This window comes from Mus caroli, unplaced genomic scaffold (genome assembly GCF_978045245.1).
Source record: "Mus caroli unplaced genomic scaffold, Mus_caroli_1 scaffold_18, whole genome shotgun sequence".
Taxonomy (NCBI): Eukaryota; Metazoa; Chordata; class Mammalia; order Rodentia; family Muridae; genus Mus; species Mus caroli.
In genome coordinates, this window is record NW_028227273.1 from 20,136,266 (window position 1) to 20,157,658 (window position 21,393).

The window sequence follows — 21,393 nt, forward strand, 5'->3', positions numbered from 1 at the left end:
ATGCCACTAGAAGGTACTTCCACAGGTAATGTTAAGGAGTCCAACTTTATGTCAATATTTGGTACAACAAATTCATAGGTAATTTCCTCAATCAATCATTTATCATTACATGGATGGCATTTTGTTGGCTGATTCTGATGAAGATTCTTTGGAGAAAATGTTTAAAGAAACACAAAGAATTCTGCCATGCTGGGGGGTAGGGGGTGGGCAGCAGGGTGTGGTGGTACAAATTTCTTCAGAATAAATACAAAGAGGAGATTCACTTAGTTATAAAATTAGCCAACAAAAAAAACTTGACCACAAAAGGTACAGATCAGTAGGAACCAATTACAAACTCATAACAATTTTCAAAAAATTTTGGGAGATATTTACTGGCTGAGACCTACAATTTGATTAAGTACTCATAAAATTGGCAAGAGCTTGATGTAACTAAGAGAGAAATTATTAACAAATATTCAAAAAGCAAACATATATAGTTTATAAAAAGAACTAATTGGATTCTTCTACATATTGTAAAGAGAATATCAATTCCAGAAGCACCAATATTCTATGTAGATGCAAACCAGATGGGGATGGCAGGTTATAAGTCACACAAAATAAGTGATCAAAAGTCCATATACTCTCAGTTCAAAAATCAGAACTGTATTCAATTCTTACAGTATTGTTAGATTATCCTGAATCTCTTAATATAATTACTATTTCTTTATATTCAGAAAGAGTTGTTTGGCATATAGACTGCTGAATTTGTCATACCGAAGTTAATTCAGAATTAACTTTGCTATTTACACAATTGCAACAGGACATCAGAAGTAGAAACTATCAACTATATATTCCTCATATTCAGTCTCATACAGGCTTGCTAGGTCTATTAGCTCACAGAAATGAGGAAATTGATGAATTACTAATAGAAAATATGTTAGAAGCCTCAAAATTTCATGAAAAAAACATTAAAAGTAAAGACTTAAAGAAAAAAACTTCTACCACTTGGCAACAAGCCACAGAAATAAAACATAAAAGGTGTCCTATGTGTTCTCTATACAACCAAACTTCAGAACCACCTTACAGTAACCTTAGTGGTACCAAAAGAAATGATCTTTTTCATTTTGCAGAATTTGGAAAACAAAGGTATATACGCCATACCATTGATAGGTACTTAGGGTTTCAATGGGCAGCTGCTTTAAGTGCTGAATAGGCTGATTGTGTAATTACACACTTATTAGAAATAATGGCAATTATGGGGATACCTGCGCAAATTAAGACCAATAATGCTCATGAATATTTTTCGAATAAGATAAAGCAATCTGTGCATATTACAATATAAAACATATTTCTGGTATGTATACCACACAATCAATCCTACAGGAAAAGCAGTTGTAGAAAGAGCCAATCATAATTTTAAAAAATGCTTATTAAACAAAAAGGAAGAGTAAAAACCCGCAGGGACAGACCAGATAATGCTTTGTTAACTCTAAATTTTCTTAATGTTGGTGGAAAAGGAACAGCTGAGAGACACTGGGTTATCAATAAAACTGAGGAAGTAAGCCAACCAATATACTATAAGGATAAGTTGACATTAAAATGGAAGCCTGCAATAGTTTTAAGTTGAGGATATAGTTATGTTTATATATCTACAAGGACTGAAAAAAATATGAATACCAACAAAACTTATAAAGAGACTGAACAGACAACACAGAGACTGGACCAAAAAAAAAAAAAAAATCTAGCTTTCCCAGGATTTGGCCAATATCCAAATTTTCACAGGGTACCAAAAAGATATCCTTGCTTCCAGACAAGTAATTTTAAGAACATGACTCCCCTATTACCAAAAGGTAGGATGGATGTTTTGGTTGTTTGACATGTAATGGTTGCTTATCATCTAGAGTGGTTGGCTGATACTGGTTATAGTCAGGGAGGAAACAAAATAATGTTTAAAGCAGAGATCTTTCTCTTCTATCTAAAAATGGAGAAAAGGAAGGGAAATGGGGAGCAACAATAAATAAATAAATAAATAAATAAATAAATAAATAAATAAATAATAACCAACCAATTAACCTACTAGTCTTAAATATTTTACTTTGGCATAGATGTATAATGATAGATATTTAAGATTGTTTTGTTCGACTATTGTTTAATAATAGAAATTTAAGGTCATTGTTGTTTTGTTTTATTATTGTATTTCGATGGAAATTTAAGGTTGCTCTGTTTGAATATTTAATGATAAAATTTTAAGGTTGTTTTGCTTGACTACTGTTTGATATGTTGTATACAAGTACCTTATCTAAAATATGGTATAAAGTTCTAGTTTTATGGTTCTCATAATTATTTCTATTGCATGTAGGTTGTTAATGACAGAGAAAAAGACAACTCTTATTAAAAAAACAGAATGGGGGATATGAAGTGAAAATTTCTGGTTTCTTTAACAACTCTCTGTTGTGTCACATGCTTTTTGGAAGGTATCTTTGTAAGAGGGCATGTGATATTTTGCTGAAAACAGACCCTTGAGAGGGTGTGTGAAAGGCCACAAACTGAGAGGATGCTCTTGCATCCTCTTATTCACTAGTCCTCACTTCATAGAACTACATCAAAGGAATTCTCATGGTATTCCAGCTGATTCTGGCTGCTTTCCTTGCTGTTTCTGTTAAATCAAGTTGCCACGACTGATCTGTATTTGGTGTTTGCTATTGAACTGGACTGCTGGTATCCTGACAACAAAGAGTGGAACTGCTCCAAGGAACTACTTCAAAGAGGTCCACAACCCCCTTTTCCCCTTAATCATCTTTCTCCTACCTCTGATCAGTGGGCTAGAAGGGAGGTTGGAGCATTTAAGAATCCTAAATAAAGTAGATTTTGAAAAATCTAAGCCTACAGACCACCCCTCAAGAAGGCAGGATTACCCCCAGGAAGGCAAGCTCATCTTAAACCATGCTATAGAAACAGTAGAATAAGGAGCCCTTTAATGACTTATTTTCCTCCAGCCTCCAAGTACAGTCAAGAGCCTCAGTGACTCTGTGGGCATGCCCACTTTTCTAAGTACAAATGTACAGCTTTTCTTTTCCCTCTTTTATCTGGTGCTGGCCAGAACCTAAATATGCCTTTTCTAGTACATTGGGCTTCCTTACTCTTTCTCTCTCTAAACAACATCTCCAACCCCTATCTGTCACCATATGTCTCACCTCCACACCAGCTTAACTCAAAGGAGAAGGGTGTTCCTTATCTCTCCAGTCTCCTCCTCCAGACAGCCGTTGGGATTTACAGCTTGCTCTGGGAATTTTTTTGAATACTAATAAAACTATGCATAATTTTCCATTCAAGTCTATTCTAAAATTACTTTATCAACAGAACTATGAACCCAAAATGTCTGTTAACAATAGTATATACTAATTTTGCCTAGCCACATCTCGATGCAACCTTTCATATACTGTAATCATTCCTGTTCCCTCTTTCTAGTCACCTTAACAAGCATCTACTAAGTATGCCAGGCCCTGACACTATGAGCTCTCCATTTACAACTTCATGTATTCCTCACAAAAACTCTGCTAGGTAATGAATGTCACCCTCATTAAGGAAATGCTGAACATAGGAGGTGTTCAACCACATCAGTGTTACTCCAAGCCTTACCCTACCCACCGCATCACACTGCCTCTCAATATACCATCCCACCCACACATGAGCTATGGTTTATGACAATACACCTGTCTTAGTTAGGGCTTTACTACTGTCAGCAGACACCATGACCAAGGCAACTCTTATAAAGGCAGGATTTAATGGAGGCTGCTTACAGGTTCAGAGGTTCAGTCCATTATCATCAAGGCAGAAGCATTGCAGCATGCAGGCAGGCATAGTGCAGGTGTCTACATCTTCATCTTCAGGTCACTAGGAGAATACTAGCTTCTAGGCAGCTAGGACTCGGGTATTAAAGCCCACACCACCCACAGTGACACACCTACTCCAAGAAGGCCATACCTCCTAATAATGTCACTTCCTAGCCCAAACATATACAAATCATCACACCACCCCAGTCACCAGTAATGAAAGAAGGGGGGAAAACAGTGCAGTAACATGTACCTTCAGAACACAAATGAGTCCTTCCCCAAAGGCTGTCTTGTCAGGCCCATGCACAGACAGAGAAGCAGCAACAGAGGGGTGGGCATGTTCAGATGGAGGGGAGCATTAAAAGGGTCTTGCCAAGAATGGAAACAAACACTTGGCAGAAAGGCTCTGTTGAAATTTCTATAGAGCTCACACATCTGGGGCAAGCCAGGAGGCCATTGCTATTGCTGGCCATGACCTATGGAAGCCAGAGTCCACTGTATGGGAGTTAATGTAAAAAACAAAAGCAAAACAACTGTTTATTTTAAATAATGTGATGCCTGTACTTAAATAATGATTGCTTAAATATTTTAAACAACTTAAAAAAAAACAAAAACAAAACCACAAGTGGCTGGAACATGGCCTCCCAGCGTCAGAGAGTATAACGGAAGTGAGCAGACGATGGCTGACTCAGGAGACTTTGAGCACCTGCGTGGCTTCAGCTGTAATACTCAACCTCTGAGACTCCGTTCCTGGATGTTGGGGTGGGGAGGGGGAGGGGGGGGTGTTAAACCAGGCTATAATTCCAAGGCTCTGGGACTCCCCAGAAGTGATAGGGTTCCAAGGTACACTGGTGCCATCTAGTGGTGGGATAAATACATTGGTCATACAAAACAGTATTTGGAATCAGCACATTTGAAGAGATAAAAAGGGAGTCTATTCAATTAGAGGCCTTAGAAATCAATTCAAAAGAGGTCAAGAGAAAAACATGGCCTATAGAGGAAGTTTACTCAAAGCTTCATGATAACTAGTTTCTGGAGTGCAGTGTTGAGCAATGAGGAGAGCAACTACAGCACTTTATAAACTTCAACACCAAAAATAGAAATTAGCCATCTAAGGCCACTAGACAATGAGTAAAATTACTTTTATGACTAAAAAGATGACTTTACAACGCGAAGGAAACATAGACAGAAATAACACTTGCTTGGAAATCACAATTTCCTTTTGTTTTGTTTTCAAGACAGGGTTTCTCTGTATAGCCCTGGCTGTTCTGGAACTCACTCTATAGACCAAGCTGGCCTTGAACTCAGAGATCCGCCTGCCTCTGCCTCCCAAGTGCTGGGATTAAAGGCGTGTGTCACCACTGCCTGGCCAGTTTTCTGACTTGCTACCCAGAGTTCCTTCTTCCTAAGGGGACGACTGGGGGGCTTGGGGGTGGGAATGGGGGGCTGTCCACATGAATAAACAAGGTTCACACTTTCTGCTATGTCCCTTCAGGACCAACTGGCTGGCATTTAGTCACATGAACTAAAGGCTAACATAATCTAGCCCTAAAAGCACATCCCATTCTCCATCCTGTGCCTTCTTCCCTACCTCAGTCTCATGGCACAAATGAAAACAAGCTGTTGAATATAGTTCAACAAACAGGAAATGCCCTTAGGCCAAATCCCAGATCCCTGCAACCGCTGTTTGGTAGTGGCTTTCCCCAGGACAGACTCCATGCTCACGTCTTAAGTCTGTGCATCACCATACTTACACTCTTATATTCCCTCACTGAATGTGAACACGCTTTAACCTGTCAGTTTTACTGTCTCCCTAAGGGGAGAGTTTCCTTAATTTTTCTTTTACTGTTGTAAAAGAATTCTACTATTGGTTGTTTAATGCTGTTTCCCTTCTTGTTTGGATGTTTTCAGCTATTCTGTTATTTGCCTATTCTTTCCAGAAAACTTACACCACTTAAGTCATATGCACCTGAGACCTTCCCAGTAGGTTTATCTTCCTGTTGGCTACAGATAACGGGCAAGAGTGATTTCTCCCATCACTCTTGCAGAGCAACAGGCAGGAGAGACAGTTCCACGTTTGCTGCAGAGAGCTGACTGCACCGGAACTGAGCTAGCCCATACGTATGCTGGCTCTGCTTTTCTGAGCAGTAGAGTGATTGCAGACTTGGCTTTCCACCTTATGCAAGCACAGAACAGACCGGCCTGTGCCATGCCTCTGGGGTTCCTAGGTCTCAGAACCAAGCAGGCATCAGGCAGGGTTTCTGCCTTCCCCGCTGTGCTTAGTCTCTATCACAGCCCAGACGCTATCACAGGGTTCTTGGCAGCTGTAAAATTAAGCCTTAGGAGTTTCTTTCTTTTTTTCCCTTCCTTCCTTTCTTTTTTTTATTGCTTGCCAATATGAGAAAGAAAGAAAAAGACTTTTTCCGTACATATTATTCACATATGTCCATCCTGTCTGCTCTTTGAAAAGGGAACACCAACCTCCTTGAATTTTCTACCACAAGTAATAACTTTATGACAGAAATTATTGGATCACATTTCAAATGGAGATATTTTATGCTTTCAAAAATTAAAATGAGTCAGGCATAGTGTCACATGCCATAAACCCAGCGTTAGGGAGGCTGAAGCAGAAAAATGACAAGCTCAAAGCCAACCTAGTCTACACAGTAAGATCCTGCCTCAAAACAAAAACCACTAAAATGACAGACAACATTTGCCCTGTACATAAGGGTGAGTGTGGCCCAGGTCTTGGGATGAACCATGATTCAAAGGTCTGACTCACAGGGAGAGCTCAGGAGATTCACTGGGCACCCTGTGCCAGACAGCTCCAATCTTACAACTTTATTCTGCTTCTTCCAATAGCCCAGTGACTCTTTGTTGATGGGAAACAACTTCTAAGCTAACAGCTGAAGGTATTCAGGACTCTCTAGACTTGGCCTTGGCCAGTATGGCACTGTGTCCTCCACAATCTCCTACAGAGGTGAAACTGAGAAGTTAAGAGCTCTGAAGCTAGGGCAAATGTCCAGGCTGAATATCAACTCCTGTCTTCATCAACTACAGCAGCTGGTACAAACTGACACTTCATCTATAAGTTAGTAAAAACATTAAGGATCTTGGTGATTGTGCTGCTGGCTAAGAATATCTACAGAGTGCTTAAAAATCAGTACCCGAAGCCTGGTCATATGTAATACTCCTTGCTGTGTTACTATTAGGATAGAATAAAATAAAGTCAAAACTCTACAGTCACCGAGAATCTTTGCTTTCTAAATGACTGGTGTTTGCACATGCAGAATATATTATTCCCAGAAGACATGTCCTGTTTCACTTCTGTGCAAATCTAACCCTTCTTTAAGTGCTCAGTGAAAATCACTTCTCCATCAGGCCTTTCCTGACCACCCATCGTTGCTTCATTCGCCTCTAGGCAGCAAAAGCACACTGCCCATTTATTCTACCACTGCTCACAGGGGACTCACACCTCTCCTCTCCCCACTGACACACAAAAAAACAAAGGATTGCCAAGTCTGCATCTTAACAAGCTTTTGCATCTCTCAATACTGCTAAATGGTCTAAAGGAATCCACGTTACATCCTAGCTTAGATCATCAGTGCTTTAACAAGCTCCAGTCTCAGGAAAGCATTACTCCTGTGACTGCCCCTACCACTCAGCACTGCCACTGGCTTCCCTCCACCTTTGTACACCAGAGTGTTTCACTTCTGCCTGCAACAAAACAAGGCCTAGTATCTCTTTTCTTAGCTGTCTGTTCTCCCTTCAGCACTGCATTTGACCACCATCTCCCTAGTAAGCAGGTTACTGATAGTAATCTGCTGTCTCACCGCACCCACTCTTCAGTCCTCAGAGTCTGTTTCTGATAGTCACCAGCAGGCTTCAATGCCAGGGACCAGTTCTTGGCTTTCTATGAATGTTATAGCATTTGGCATCGCCCTGATAGTTTCATTTCTATGATCCCTTCCCTTAGCTCTTTCCCCTCTGGCCAATGTGCTGTGTTGACCCGAGTGTGTTCCATTTCATTTGTATTTCTGGCAGTGTCCTTCTCCTACCTCCCTCCAGTCACTGGAGATGTCCAGAGTATAGGACTCAGTCTCATATTCTAAGCTGGTACAATGTTCTCTAAGAAATTTGCTTACTACTGCAGTTTCAATTTACGTACGAGGAGCAGCACCTGCATGCTCTATACAATGGCTTTTCACTCAGGCTTTTAGCTCTAAGGGACTGTCAGCTATCTTTGCTCTAACACAGCACTGTCACCTCCTATTTAACACCCAAAACCATATCACATCTCCTGCAAAAAGGTACTTTCCCTTCTTCCTGAATTTTCTGTGGCTAATTTAAGAGACATCTGAGTCAGGAGATGTTGCTGAGTAGTGTAATGTATAGTTACCATGTGCCAACACCCGGGTTCAATCCCCTGTACTACACACAGACACACAGACACACAGACACACAGACACACACACACACACACACACACACACACACACACACGGCATCTGGCATCCACACTGGTTCCAAGGCTTCCTTCAATCATGCCAATCCAAGGGTAAACTCGAAAATTTTCCTTTGTAGCAAACCTCAACCTGTTCCTGCTCCTTCCAGCTCCTTCCTGCTCCTGCTCACAGGTGAAGTCACTGATACTCACCTATGACATTCTTTCTTTAGTTAAACTTTCAACAATACTCTGTGTGCCATATCAGTCATTTACACAAAATCACAATAGAGTCCCCTACCCATAGAGTTAGATAACCCTAAAGCAGGGCCTTAAGTGGTTCACAAACTGGTTCTCCTGTTCTTTTCCAGCACAAACTCTTTGCTCTCTGCTCATAGGCTGGCCCAGCCTAATGCATGCCACATCTGCACGTGCTCTATGGCAGGCCATTGATACTGTGTAGTCACATAACTACGTAACCACCTGTCCAAACAACAACCTTTTTGAAAAGACAAAGAATACTAAAACAATTTCAAATTGATGATTTTTAAAAGCATATCTATTAACTATTTACCAATTGTTGATTTTATCATGTTAGGGGATTTAAGGACTACTGTATTTAAAAACCCCAAATCAAAAATCTATCAAGTATGTTGATTCAAATACAATCCAGGACTCAGGAGGCTGAGGCCAGAGGACTGTGAATTCTGGGCCATTTTGGGAGACAAAGTGAGTCAGTATCTCAACACACTACTACCACCACTATTAGTGACAACACAGAAGCCACTTACCAGGAAATACATGAAGCAAAATGGCATCTTATTTTGTGCAATTTGTGTCCTCTAAAACAAGTAATTTCATCGTCAATATCTGTTTAGCATACATGAATTTATAGCAGCATTTAGAAATGTTAGATTTGTCCCATGACAGATGGAATTTTATCCAGAATTTTAATACCTTTTATCCAGAATGTTTGAATAGATCAAAATCCTACACTATTACAACAAATTAATCTATTAAAACTAATTTTGCTCATTTTCATTTGCCCTATATAAAAAGTGAAATGCTAAAGAATAACAAAAAAGAAAAGATACTCACCTCATAGCTGCAAGTTATATTTGGATATAGCCTTCTTTTCCTTTTAAGATTTATTTAAAAAAAGCAAACAAACAAACAAACAGCCAGGCGTGGTGGCACACACCTTTAATCAGGAGGCAGAAGCAGGCGGATTTCTGAGTTCGAGGCCAGCCTGGTCTACAAAGTGAATTCCAGGACAGCCAGGGCTATACAGAGAAACTCTGTCTCGAAAAAAAACAAAACAAAACAAAAAACAAACAAACAAAAAAAGATTTATTTTTATTTTTTAGGTTTTGTATATGTGTATCTGAGTGTTTGTGCACATGAGTGCAGGTGCTGCTGGAGGCCTGAAGAGGGCGCTGATCTTCAGGGGCTGGAGCTACAGGCAGTTGTGAGCTTGTCTGTTTCCCTCCCCTCACTCCCCTTAGCTGCCCCGCCCCAGCCCAAAGTAGAATTAAAATCTTGAATTAAGGAATTAAAACAATGTCAATTCTTACAGAACTAAAGCCAAACCCTTCCTGGACTGGCCCCCTAAATAGCAAGCATACACTGGACAGCCATATGAACACTAGAATCCATGGCTTTCCTCAAGCTCTCTCCAGCTGAGGAGCCAGCTCCTCTCTCAGCATCCTTGAGCTTCCCATCCCTCATTCAACAACCACCTCCCCTCACATCAGCACTATGCCTCCCCTTCCCCATCCAGCAGCAGAACTACTCCCCTCTCCAGGCCTCTTGGTTACCCGAGTCTCAAGTCCTTACTACCAGTGACATCACATGACCTTACAAAGGTGAGGATCTGTTAAGCAAGAGGAGGAGTTAAGGAGAAAAGAAGCTTTGCAAAAGAGAGGGGAACAGAAAAGGAAAGAAAAGAAAAAAACATGTGTTGAGCTGGGTTGGACCACATGACAGGAATGAACATCTTCCTTTATCCCTGCTATACATACTGATATCTAAGCAATTCATTTTTACTCTTTGCATAAAAGTCAGAACAAGGGGAAGAATGACTAACAACAGAAACAAGAACTCAAGTTTTACATGTCAACCAATGGAGATTTGGTTCGATTTCTCCCCTTTCCTCAGTGTTTCGTACTTACGTCCCTGAAGCCCAAGATTAAATTTTACTAGTTTCTTGAGTCTGGTGGGGGGAAATGGGTGGGTATGAGTGGATGGCAGCACTAATGTAAGTGGTGCATGTCTTCTGGCTCTCTGAGAAAAGCACCATAAACAGCAGGTTAACACAGGAGCCCATCCCTCAATATAAAGCCAAACAGTGCTGCTTTTACATCAATGCTCTGCAGATGCCGCTCCCCATTTACCAAGATCTCACATTGAAACTAATCTTATGGACAACATTGTTTTTTTTAAGTTCTAACTTCTCTTTCTTGCGGCACTCAAAAGAGACAGCACACAGTAATGACAGCTCTTTCTTCAGAGACATCCAACTTAGTAACTTGGGTCACAAGTTACTAAGTCTAGTGTTTGAGTTACAGTTTGTAGCAGTTATACAGAACTGGAGCACCAAATAAATGCCTGTGTATTTTGGCTTTTGTTTCAGTCTGCCTGGATTGAAGACACATGGCAGGCTGCAAAGTAGCCTCACATAATATCTGTCTGTATTGTAACTGTGCTTTGAACAGCTGTCACTTCTTTGTCTCAGTAATTAGTTCTAAATTGTATAACAAAGCCATCAAGCCTGTAAGTCTTCCCTTGCAATTTCCCCCAAATCATCATTTTGTTCCAGTGTCCCTCCCGCACCAATAACTCCCCTGCAAGTGTAGCTTGCTACCAGCTTCTTACCCAGGCTATCTAGTGTCCCCTTCCCATAGCTGTGTGCACAAAACAATGGTCCTGAGTCCCTCTGTGCATACCCCATTCCTGCACTGAAGGCGAAGCATGGCATAAATCAATGTTAGTGGTTCCCTAACAACCAAACAAAAAAGACAGTGAGTGTAGCCTAACATTTAAGACATTTGATAGCCTGAGTCAATCTAGCATTCCCATTGTAAAGGCCCTATTTCCTCTGGCTCTGAAAACCGGCCTGTTTAGCAGTTGTCCTGTCCCTTCAGCACACACCTCAGCTTTTGTTCCTAACACTCTGCAGTGTAACCCTCCATAACCTACTCGAGTACGACTTGTCTCTCAAGCTGAACCCATCCTAGTCTCTTGTATGTGAGAGGAGGAAAGACTGATTTAAATTAGGGCATTTCAACCATAATGCTACTGACATGAAAGGCCAGAAAAGCTTGTATAGACAGCTATGCTGTGCACTGAGATATTTCATCATGGGATTTTTGCCCCACAACATCTCTGATATCTCTCCCTTTCACAAGCCAATAGCACATGCCCTCACTTCCCCATTATGAAAGTCAAAATTATCTCCAGAAGTTACAAAATCACATGTAATAAGAATCACTGCATTGGTACAGCTGCCAATGAGAACCAACTCCAAAGTTATACATTAAGCATCTTTGCTGTCACGTTATCCCCATCAACTTCAGCAGAGACGTTGTATGTGAATGTCCGACTCTTCCCCAGACTGCTACCTGTCACCAGCTTTGGAGGACACTAAGTGTTATTCTCATTACAGCACACACACACACACACACACCCCTTAAATTTTGTTTGAAGAATACTCTAATGAAACCTGATTCTTTGAAAGCTTGCTTATTTATTTATTTATTTATTTATTTATTTATTTATTATATAAGCACACTGTTTCTGTCTTCAGACATACCAGAAGAGGACATTGGATCCCATTACAGATGGTTGTGAGCCACCATGTGGTTGCTGAGAATTGAACTCATGACCTCTGGGAGAGCAGTCAGTGCTCTTAACTGATGAGCCATCTCTCCAGCCCTGATAGCTAATTTTTGAAAGCATTCAAAAATTCAGTGTAAAGGACTACCAGGTCTACCTTTTTGTCTACCTATTTTCCTATCATTTCAGCACAATTCATAACAGGCAAGATGTGGGAGCAATCCACATCTCTATCCATTGAGCAGGGGAACAGATTGTGGCAATGGGATATTATCCAGTCTTGTAAGGAAGAGGTTCGAATAGCTATTGTAGCATGGATGAGCCCTGAGGGCACTACACTAAGTGGAATAAACCAGTCATCAAAGATGAATACTGAAGGCTGGAAAGGTGGCTCAGAACTTAAGAGCACTGCTGCTCCAGGAGGTGACCAGGATTAGGTTCCCAGTACCCATCGGGTAGCTCACAAATGTCTGTAACCCCAGTTCCAGGGAAATCCAATGACCTCTTCTGACCTCTGCAGACACTACACACATGGTGTGTACTTACACACATGCAGGTCAAACACTCATCTACGGAAGGAAAAAGAAGACTCCTATAGGACTCTGCTCTATGAAGTCAGTAGAGGTAGAATAGCTGAGTCAGTCAAAAGGAAAGCAATGTGGCTGCCAGAGGTTTAAAGAAAGGGAAACAAGACTCCCCTAACAGATTTAGTTTCAGTTTCACAGATGAAAATGTTGTGGAGACCAGTTGCCCAACAGTATGAACCTACTTCATGTTAACGAACTGCACATTCAGAAATGGCAAATTACATGTTAAATATGTATTTTTATAACCTCAACTAAGGAAAAAAACCTGTTGGCTCCACAGTCAGATCATCTGGATTTCAATACCACCAGTATGCTCAAAGAGGTACGTGGCTTCTGAAAGTCCTGAAAATATCAGTAGCAAATTCTAACTCAGGGGTGCCCAAGCAGCTATGGGCTCCAGGATAGCTGTAAAGGTGGCCCAACACAAAAGTCCAACACTTACTTACAACATAATGACACATGTTTGGAGCTTGATTACAAGGTTCTTGAGTGTAAACTTGTAGCTCACCAACTTGCACCACAACTTGAGACAAAGCAAGTGTGTGCACGCTCTTCCTCGCTGGGCTTCTCCTGCCATTGTACCAATGACAGTACGATACCACTGAGGAGACAGTCTCTGTGGTGCCACTAAAAGGCTCAGCTAAAGAAATGTCTACAAAGCAGTAAAGAGAAACTGTGTGAATGCCCTTTTCTCCGTCCACTATCAGTGTATGTTGAAGCTGGTCTGGTGCTGCTATGTGTTCAAATGCTAAATTCTGTGCCTCAAGGTCTAGTTGGTCTAACATGAGCGAATTCTCACATACACCAGATTTTATTGTACAAACCTTGCTCCCAAGTTAACTGGTCAATAAAAGGCTAAAGCCTGTGAACGGGCAGTAGGAAGAGGAAGTGGGGGGATTGCCTGGGAATGAGAAAAGAACTCTGGAAAGAAGAAAGGGGAAGACTTTTCACTAGGCGACATAAGAAGAAACAGATAGCTAGCCACGTGGCTAGATGGAACTAGGTGGGCAGGTTAACTTAGATGAGCTAGTTGAGAGTCTGCCAGCCAAGGCCTAAGCTTTGAAATATTAAAAGGTCTCTGTGTGGTTATTTGGGGAACTAGCTGGTTAAGAAGTAACTGCTGCCATATTAATTTTCAGCATTAGTTATTAGCTACAGAATATTTAAATCTGCCATGGAGATGGTAAGTGAAAACCAAGGTTTCATAAAAATCAATGGAAGATGATACAATCACCACTCAAAACTCATGTTCAGTCATGTCACACTGTACAGTGCATCAAAAAATGTATGACCAAAGGTATTAAAAATGGGGATTATCACACAAATTGTTGTCAAGACTGAATTTGATAAGGGGCTAAATATTAAATCATCAATTACAGAAATTCCTAAAAACTGACCAGGCTCTTTTTAAAAAAGGAAAGGGGTAAAAGAGAGGAAGGAGAAGGGGAGGGGAGGGGAGGGGAGGGGAGGGGAGGGGAGGGGAGGGGAGGGGAGGGGAGGGGAGGGGAGGGGAGGGGAGGGGAGGGGAGGGGAGGGGAGGGGAGGGGAGAGAAGAAGCAAGAAAGATGTGTAGGCTAACTATGGTAACATCACTACTTGTCAGGAGTAAGAAGGCTAAGTCAAGACCAAGTATCAGTAAGATTTTATGATTTTCAACACATCATTATGTTGCTTGTAGTTATCAAACAACAGTTGTGCCATCGTAATAACAAAATCTGGCTTATAGACTTAGCATTTTTAATGGATTTAAGCTCTCACTTAAATTAGTTAAACAAGTTTCTTTGAGGTTAGAAATCAATGTGTCCAGCAGCAATTATGGCAAACTCAGATTAAGGCAAACGATTTCATGCATCTTGACACTGGCTAAATACTGCCCTATGACCAAAATATGTAGGTTTGTTTCTCAATCTCACACAGAGGTTAGAAACAGATTTCAGGATTCCCATGAAGATAGTATTTTGGTATATTTATGACTGTACTTTCAAGTGATATAAATCTATGTCACCTGCCAATTTACAGGTGGAATGCAGAAAGCTGCAGTCTTATATTTAACTTAAAGGTATCTGTGATCACGTGTCTTTCCCAGACTTCCTGAGCTCCGTCTTCACAAAGGTCCTCACTACTCACTCACACCTGAACTTTCTGCTGACACCTAGGTTTGTGAGCAACTGCTTTACAAATGTTTTAGATTTATTCATTTTATGTGTGTGTTTGCCTGCATGTATGTATGTATACCGTGTGTGTGCCTGGTGCCTAAGGAGAGCAGCAGAAGGTGCCAGAACCCCTGGAACTAGAGTTCCAGATGCTTGCTAGGAAGCAAACTCCAGTTCTTGGCAGGAGTAAAGTGCTCCTAACTGTTGAGCCAACTACTCTCCAGCCCACTCTTTTCAACGAAGCACACTCACAGTAAAATCAGAACTGAGCTACCTCATGAGCACCTGAGAGCTTGCTGGAAAGCGCAGTGCCTTTCATTAAACTAGATACTGATAAGTCCAGTTTTCAAATGCAATGTCAAATAAAAAATAGTTTTACGTTACTTTTATAATTATATATTACATTTACAATTTTAAGACGATGAGTTTTCTTACTGGACAGGTTCATTTCCTTTATTAGTGATCATACACTTAGGACCAGCTTGACAATCTCAAAAGACCCTGAAGGCTGACCACATGACCAGGATTACTATGTGAGGGCCTTTTGCTTATCTGTAGTCAAATATCAAAAACCTATACAGACTTTTTCTCATAAGCTTTCATTATTGCTTCTGGATTTAATGTGTGTAAGACAGTTCTTCTCCATCTAGTGTGACCCTGAGGAACCAAAGGGTTGGACACCCCTGTTCTAAGCAAACTGACTTTTTTCAGTGTAAAAGACACTTTCCGAGTCTACTGTTTACACACACTGTCCTTCCTGGCCCATTCTTTGTACCAGGCAGCGGGTGGAGGCAACCCAAGTTTCCATCAGATAAATTATCCAAGTCAGCGTGTACGTGCAGGAGCCATGACTTGTAAAGTGAGAAAGCAATGATGAAGTCTGACTGAGAGAGGAAAGATAGTCTCAAAATCATTTTACCAACTGGGTATCATTATAAACCGAGAAAGGTAATCTGCCCTCAAAACTAGGTCCTCTCCTGTAGATTTGTCAAGACTTAAGGGTCTAGATACCTTTTGCAGTAATTTTTCAAATCTCATACAGCTGTTTAAATGGAGCTGGAGGCATGGCTCCATCAGTATAGTGTCCAAGTACAACAACCTGATTCTGAGGCTCGGCATGTACAGAAGCCCAAGTGGTCGCATGCCTTCTCAATGCCAACACTGGGGACCTGACAGCAGGATTCCTGAGGCTCACTGCAGTCAACACAGTCTGTTAGTGAGCTCTGGGTCAACGAGAGACATTGACAGATCATCCTGAAAACCAAGGTGGACAGCTGCTGGAGGGCTGGCACCTGTTGTCCTCTGCCCTACACGTGCACCTGCATACACACATACAGAAAACATATTTTAAATGTTATATTTGTGTATGTGTGTATTATCTAGACATTTTCTCCTTATACAACTAATAACCCATCCCACATGTTACTGTATTTAAGAAAGGAAACCCCAGGCCAAGACCGGAAGACTTTATGAGGCCTTACCTGCATGGGATTGATCTTCACTGAGCGCTCGAAGCACTCCACACATTCCCGAAACTCCTTGTTCCGAAGATGGAGGAGCGCTTTGGAGCGCTGGGCACGTGCACTGCGGTGCTGGGACAGCTCCCAGGCCTTGTCGTAGCAGGAGTGATCTTGCAGGACATCTCCAAGTAAGCAATATAAACTTGGTGTTTCCTTTTTCTCCAGTTCTTGCCTAAGTATTTCTTCTGCCTGTGAACAGCAACAAAAACAAATCACTTACCTCCCCCACATCTGCCATCCTGTTTCTGATACACTGGCAACCTCAAAGTCTATACACTCGATTTAGTTTAAGTTCCATTATCTGTAAGGTATGTAATTTTGGAACTCATTTTAAATAAGGAATGAACTTTTCCAAATGCTGCTGCTTTTGCATCTGTGATGAAGTACAGGTAATATAGACTGTCTGTCAGGGGGACTCTGGACATGGACTCAAGATGTACAAAACAATTTCCAAAGGAAAGTAATCCTAAGCCAAAACAAATATGAAATCTTATAGTTCAATGTTTTAGGATACAAGTTCCCTCTATTACCAAATAATAAAATGGTTTTTAATGTATCTGAACAAAACTCTGTGAGCCATAAAGACAAACAGTTAACAAAAAGTCATACGATAGCGGCCAAAGCAATAAGCTTACAGTGTGGTTCAAAGCATTTCTCTTGACAGGAAGGCATTTAAACTTTGTACCACACCATTCCACAAATTCCAAAGCTGACTCACTTAAAATTCCTTCCTGTTCTATTCTGTTACAGTGGATTCTGAGGTCTGTGATAAACATCAGTCACCACACTGCAGATGTGGCTACATGCACTGTCTCCTGGAAATCTGATGCCATGACTGTGAAGGGAACAAATGCCGGCAAGTCCATGACACCCGCTGAAGAAGGAATTCTGGAATTGTTTTCTTGGTGCCTTAGACTACAGCACCTACAAGCTCAGGGCTTTGTCTGCTGAGAGACAGGGCACCATGAAGGTAGACAGTGAGAGACAGGTCAGCTGCTTCCAGACCCACTCAGACAGCTGAAGGAAAGGAAAGGAAACAGCCCTTAGTGTTTTCCATCCTCAGGGCGGAGACCCAGGGGATTTCTGATGCTCTCTGAGGGTTTATGCCCTGGTGGCTGTCAGGCCACGGGACTGCGGAAGCACAGCTGGGCAGACTCAGACGTTAGTGCTGGGCAAAGCCAGAGGCAATCAAATAGGTTTCACTTTATTATTATTTTCTCAATGGACTTTTAGCTATACATTGTTTTTGCTTTTTATTCTTTAGCAAATGCTGTGGATGCACTTGGGACTATGGCAAAAACAACACTGGGTGACCTTAGAAGCTGGGAACTTCTCCTGGACACTGGGCTGGAGCCCTGCTGATTCCTGTGGAAAAGCCACCTAGAGAAGCCTTGAGATGAGGACAAAAGTCCCAGCTGGCCTCAGGCTATTGGAAGTGTGGAGGACCTCTGTTGGCGGGGCATCCTAAGCCCCAGAACACACCCCATGAAGTGCCCACTTCACCACCAGCTAATTGTAACTTCTGAGAAATCCCAAAGCCTAGTCAAGCTCTCCCCAGATTCCTGTGGCATAGAGACACAGGAGAAACAAACATCTTGAAGAGGTAATTACATGGGTTTGAGCCACTATGTTTTGGGCAGACTCATACATAGCACAGGAAATGCAGGAGAGTGAGCCACGAGACCAGTTACTCCATCACAGCCAGGAGCAGAAGAGGCCAATGGTCATGAAAGACCAGACTCGAGAACTTTTGGATTCGTCAAGAAACAGAAACTTCCAACTTCTTCCGGCCCCTATACCAGCAGAGGCAGCAGTCCTCTCTCTCTCCCGATCTACATTACTTCACCTAAGACTGATGCCTGCACCATTCATCCTATTGGTATGGCTTCTAGACACATAAATTCACACATAGAAGCCACTGAAAGGTTTTAATTTATAAAGAGAAAATCTTGAGATCAAAAAGATTCTGGAGGTGTTAAACCAGAGACAAATGTGATCATAATTGAAATCAGGCTGAACTGAGGTCCCCTCGAAGAGTTTTGATTCACAATGCTAACTCCAACAGCTGGGGATAGTTCTCAATGATGTGCTCAAGTACGTGACGAAACTTGGACTCAAATGTGGCCAAATACCAAACTTGAGATACCAGAAATTCCTCATGGAATGTGGAGGAAAAAATCCAACACTCAGGATAAAGGGACTTGTTAATTTAGCACTTGCAACCTGCTTACCCACCCCAACTTTGTCACCCAGAGAACCTAGGGGTTGTTCCCTCCATCTTGGCTTTGAGAGACATAGTTCACATGGAAGAAGAAATATATTTGAAAAAGACTGTCATAAATGTGCCATTTAATAGGGAAACGCTTGGGAGTGCTTCTGCTGTCATGAGCTTCCAGATTCCAAAGAAGAAGATGAGACCCAAGGTGGCTGACACCTGCCAGTTGCACTGTGAGCCAAATGGGTATGATGATCTGCTCAGACACAGCTAACTAACCTAGTGGGGACCAGCATGGACTGTAAAGTAGTAGCTGACTGATCCCAACCAACGCAGGCAGGCAGCCAACTAAGGTCAATCTTGATCTATGTAACACTGTAAAAGTCTAAGAATCTGAATCTCTACTCTAAGATGCCATCTCTCACCCAGTTCCTATCCCCCAATATCTTCAAAGACTCCGTCTCCAAAACATAATTAAGAGGAGAAATACCACTTAGAAAGGACAATATGATAATGTACCAAGTGCATAGCAAAACTCTACTCAGCTTTAAAGAAGTAAACATAGCCATTTTCTAGGTACTTGTATCCTATAGAAAAGGCTTCTTTCAGAGTTGTTTTTGGTTAATGCTAATGCTTTGGAACCTAAAGAATTTGTAGGAGTCACTCCACCCAGATTAGGCCTCTATGTCTCTGAAGCCACCAATAATTATTTCCCTAGCTCCCTAACACAGCAAGTTAGATATGAGAATTACCCGTAAGTATAGAGAGCCAAGCAATGGTCCCAAGCCTTCATCGCTCCATCCAACATTGGTTGACTATATACGATACGGAAAGTCCTGTCTAAACCTCAAAGGGTTAGCCCACCCATTTAAATTGAGAACATGCATGGGTCCTAGAAAGTACCAAGAATTATTATAAATAATATAGGGGTGGAACTAAATATAGCTACTGTCCAGGACACTATCTTTTCTCTCAAGCCCTGGCCCTTGAGAAATAGATATGGATAAAGAAAAATGCTTTTCTCTATCCAAGAACTACATACTGTAAGATTAGAGCACAGCAAAAGTACACATGGCTTATCTTGCCAGAGAACAGTATGAACTTTATTCTTTGGTTGTCTTATCAGTCCATCAGACCACATCAGTCAATGGTCTTGATGACACTCTACTGATAGAATTCAAGAAACCAAGATAAGAAATTCTCTCAGCATCGACCAAAAACCAACTGAAAATCATCTGCTTTATACCATTGCTTATTATGAGAAAATAGTCATTTTATAAAAATTATCTTCATAATTTACCACCAGGAATTCATCTATTAACTAAAACAAGTGGTTATGGTTTTAATCTAAAATGTTAGACATAAGCTCTTTTGTTTTTAGTCACTAAGCCAAGATTTATTGTAAAATTTTACATGAAGGATTTTTTTTAATTAGGTATTTTCTTCATTTGCATTTCCAGTGCTATCCCAAAAGTCCCCCATATCCTCCCCCCCGACTCCCCTACCCACTCACTCCCACTCCTTGGCCCTGGCATTCCCCTCTACTGAGGCATATAAAGTTTGCAGGACCAATGGGCCTCTCTTTCCACTGACGGCCGACTAGGCCATCTTCTGATACATATGCAGCTAGAGACAAGAGCTCCGGGGTACTGGTTATTTCTTATTGTTGTTCCACCTATAGGGTTGCAGATCCCTTTAGCTCCTTGGGTACTTTCTCTAGCTCCTCCATTGGGGGCCCTGTGATCCATCCAATAGCTGACTGTGAGCATCCACTTCTGTGTTTGCTAGGCCCCGGCATAGTCTCACAAGAGACAGCTATATCAGGGTCCTTTCAGCAAAATTTTGCTAGTGTATGCAATGGTGTCAGCATTTGGAGGCTGATTATGGGATGGATCCTCAGATATGATAGTCTCTAGATGGTCCATCCTTTCGTCTCAGGTCCAAACTTTATCTCTGTAACTCCTTCCATGGATGTTTTGTTCCTAATTCTAAGAAGGGGCAAAGTGTCCAAACTTAGGTCTTCGTTCGTGAATTTCATGTGTTTCTCAAATTGTATCTTATATCTTGGGTATTCTAAGTTTCTAGGCTAATATCCACTTATCAGTGAGTACATATCGTGTGAGTTCTTTTGTGATTGGGTTACCTCACTCAGGATGATGCCCTCCTGGTCCATCCATTTACCTAGGAATTTCATAAATTCATTCTTTTAAATAGCTGAGTAGAACTCCATGGTGTAAATGTACCACATTTTCTGGATCCATTCCTGTGTTGAGGGGCATCTGGGTTCTTTCCAGCTTCTGGCTATTATAAATAAGGCTGCTATGAACATAGTGGAGCATGTGTCCTTCTTATCGGTTGGGACATCTTCTGGATATATGCCCAGGAGAGGTATTGCGGGATCCTCCGGTATTACTATGTCCAATTTTCTGAGGAACCACCAGACTGATTTCCAGAGTGGTTGTACAAGCTTGCAATCCCACCAACAATGGAGGAGTGTTCCTCTTTCTCCACATACTCGCTAGCATCTGCTGTCACCTGAATTTTTGATCTTATCCATTGTGAATGCTGTGAGGTGGAATCTCAGGGTTGTTTTGATTTGCATTTCCCTGATGATTAAAGATACTGTACATTTTTTCAGATGCTTCTCAGACAATCGGTATTCCTCAGGTGAGAATTCTTTGTTTAGCTCCGAACCCCATTTTTTAATGGAGTTATTTGATATTCTGGAGTCCACCTTCTTGAGTTCTTTATATATATTGGATATTAGTCCCCTATCTGATTTAGGATAGGTAAAGATCCTTTCCCGATCTGTTGGTGGCCTTTTTGTC

General features: G+C 41.4%; 1 protein-coding gene across 3 annotated transcripts in view; it reads right to left on the reverse strand.

Moving 5' to 3' along the window:
• The window catches only part of Ttc27 (tetratricopeptide repeat domain 27), a 156,535-nt gene that overhangs the window by 53,384 nt on the left and 81,758 nt on the right, over window positions 1-21,393 (reverse strand). For all 3 annotated transcript variants that reach the window (XM_021186245.2, XM_021186244.3, XM_021186243.3), the window contains exon 13: window positions 16,312-16,539. In XM_021186245.2, the coding sequence (XP_021041904.1) occupies window positions 16,312-16,539 (228 nt within the window). The remainder of the gene's footprint in view (window positions 1-16,311; window positions 16,540-21,393) is intronic.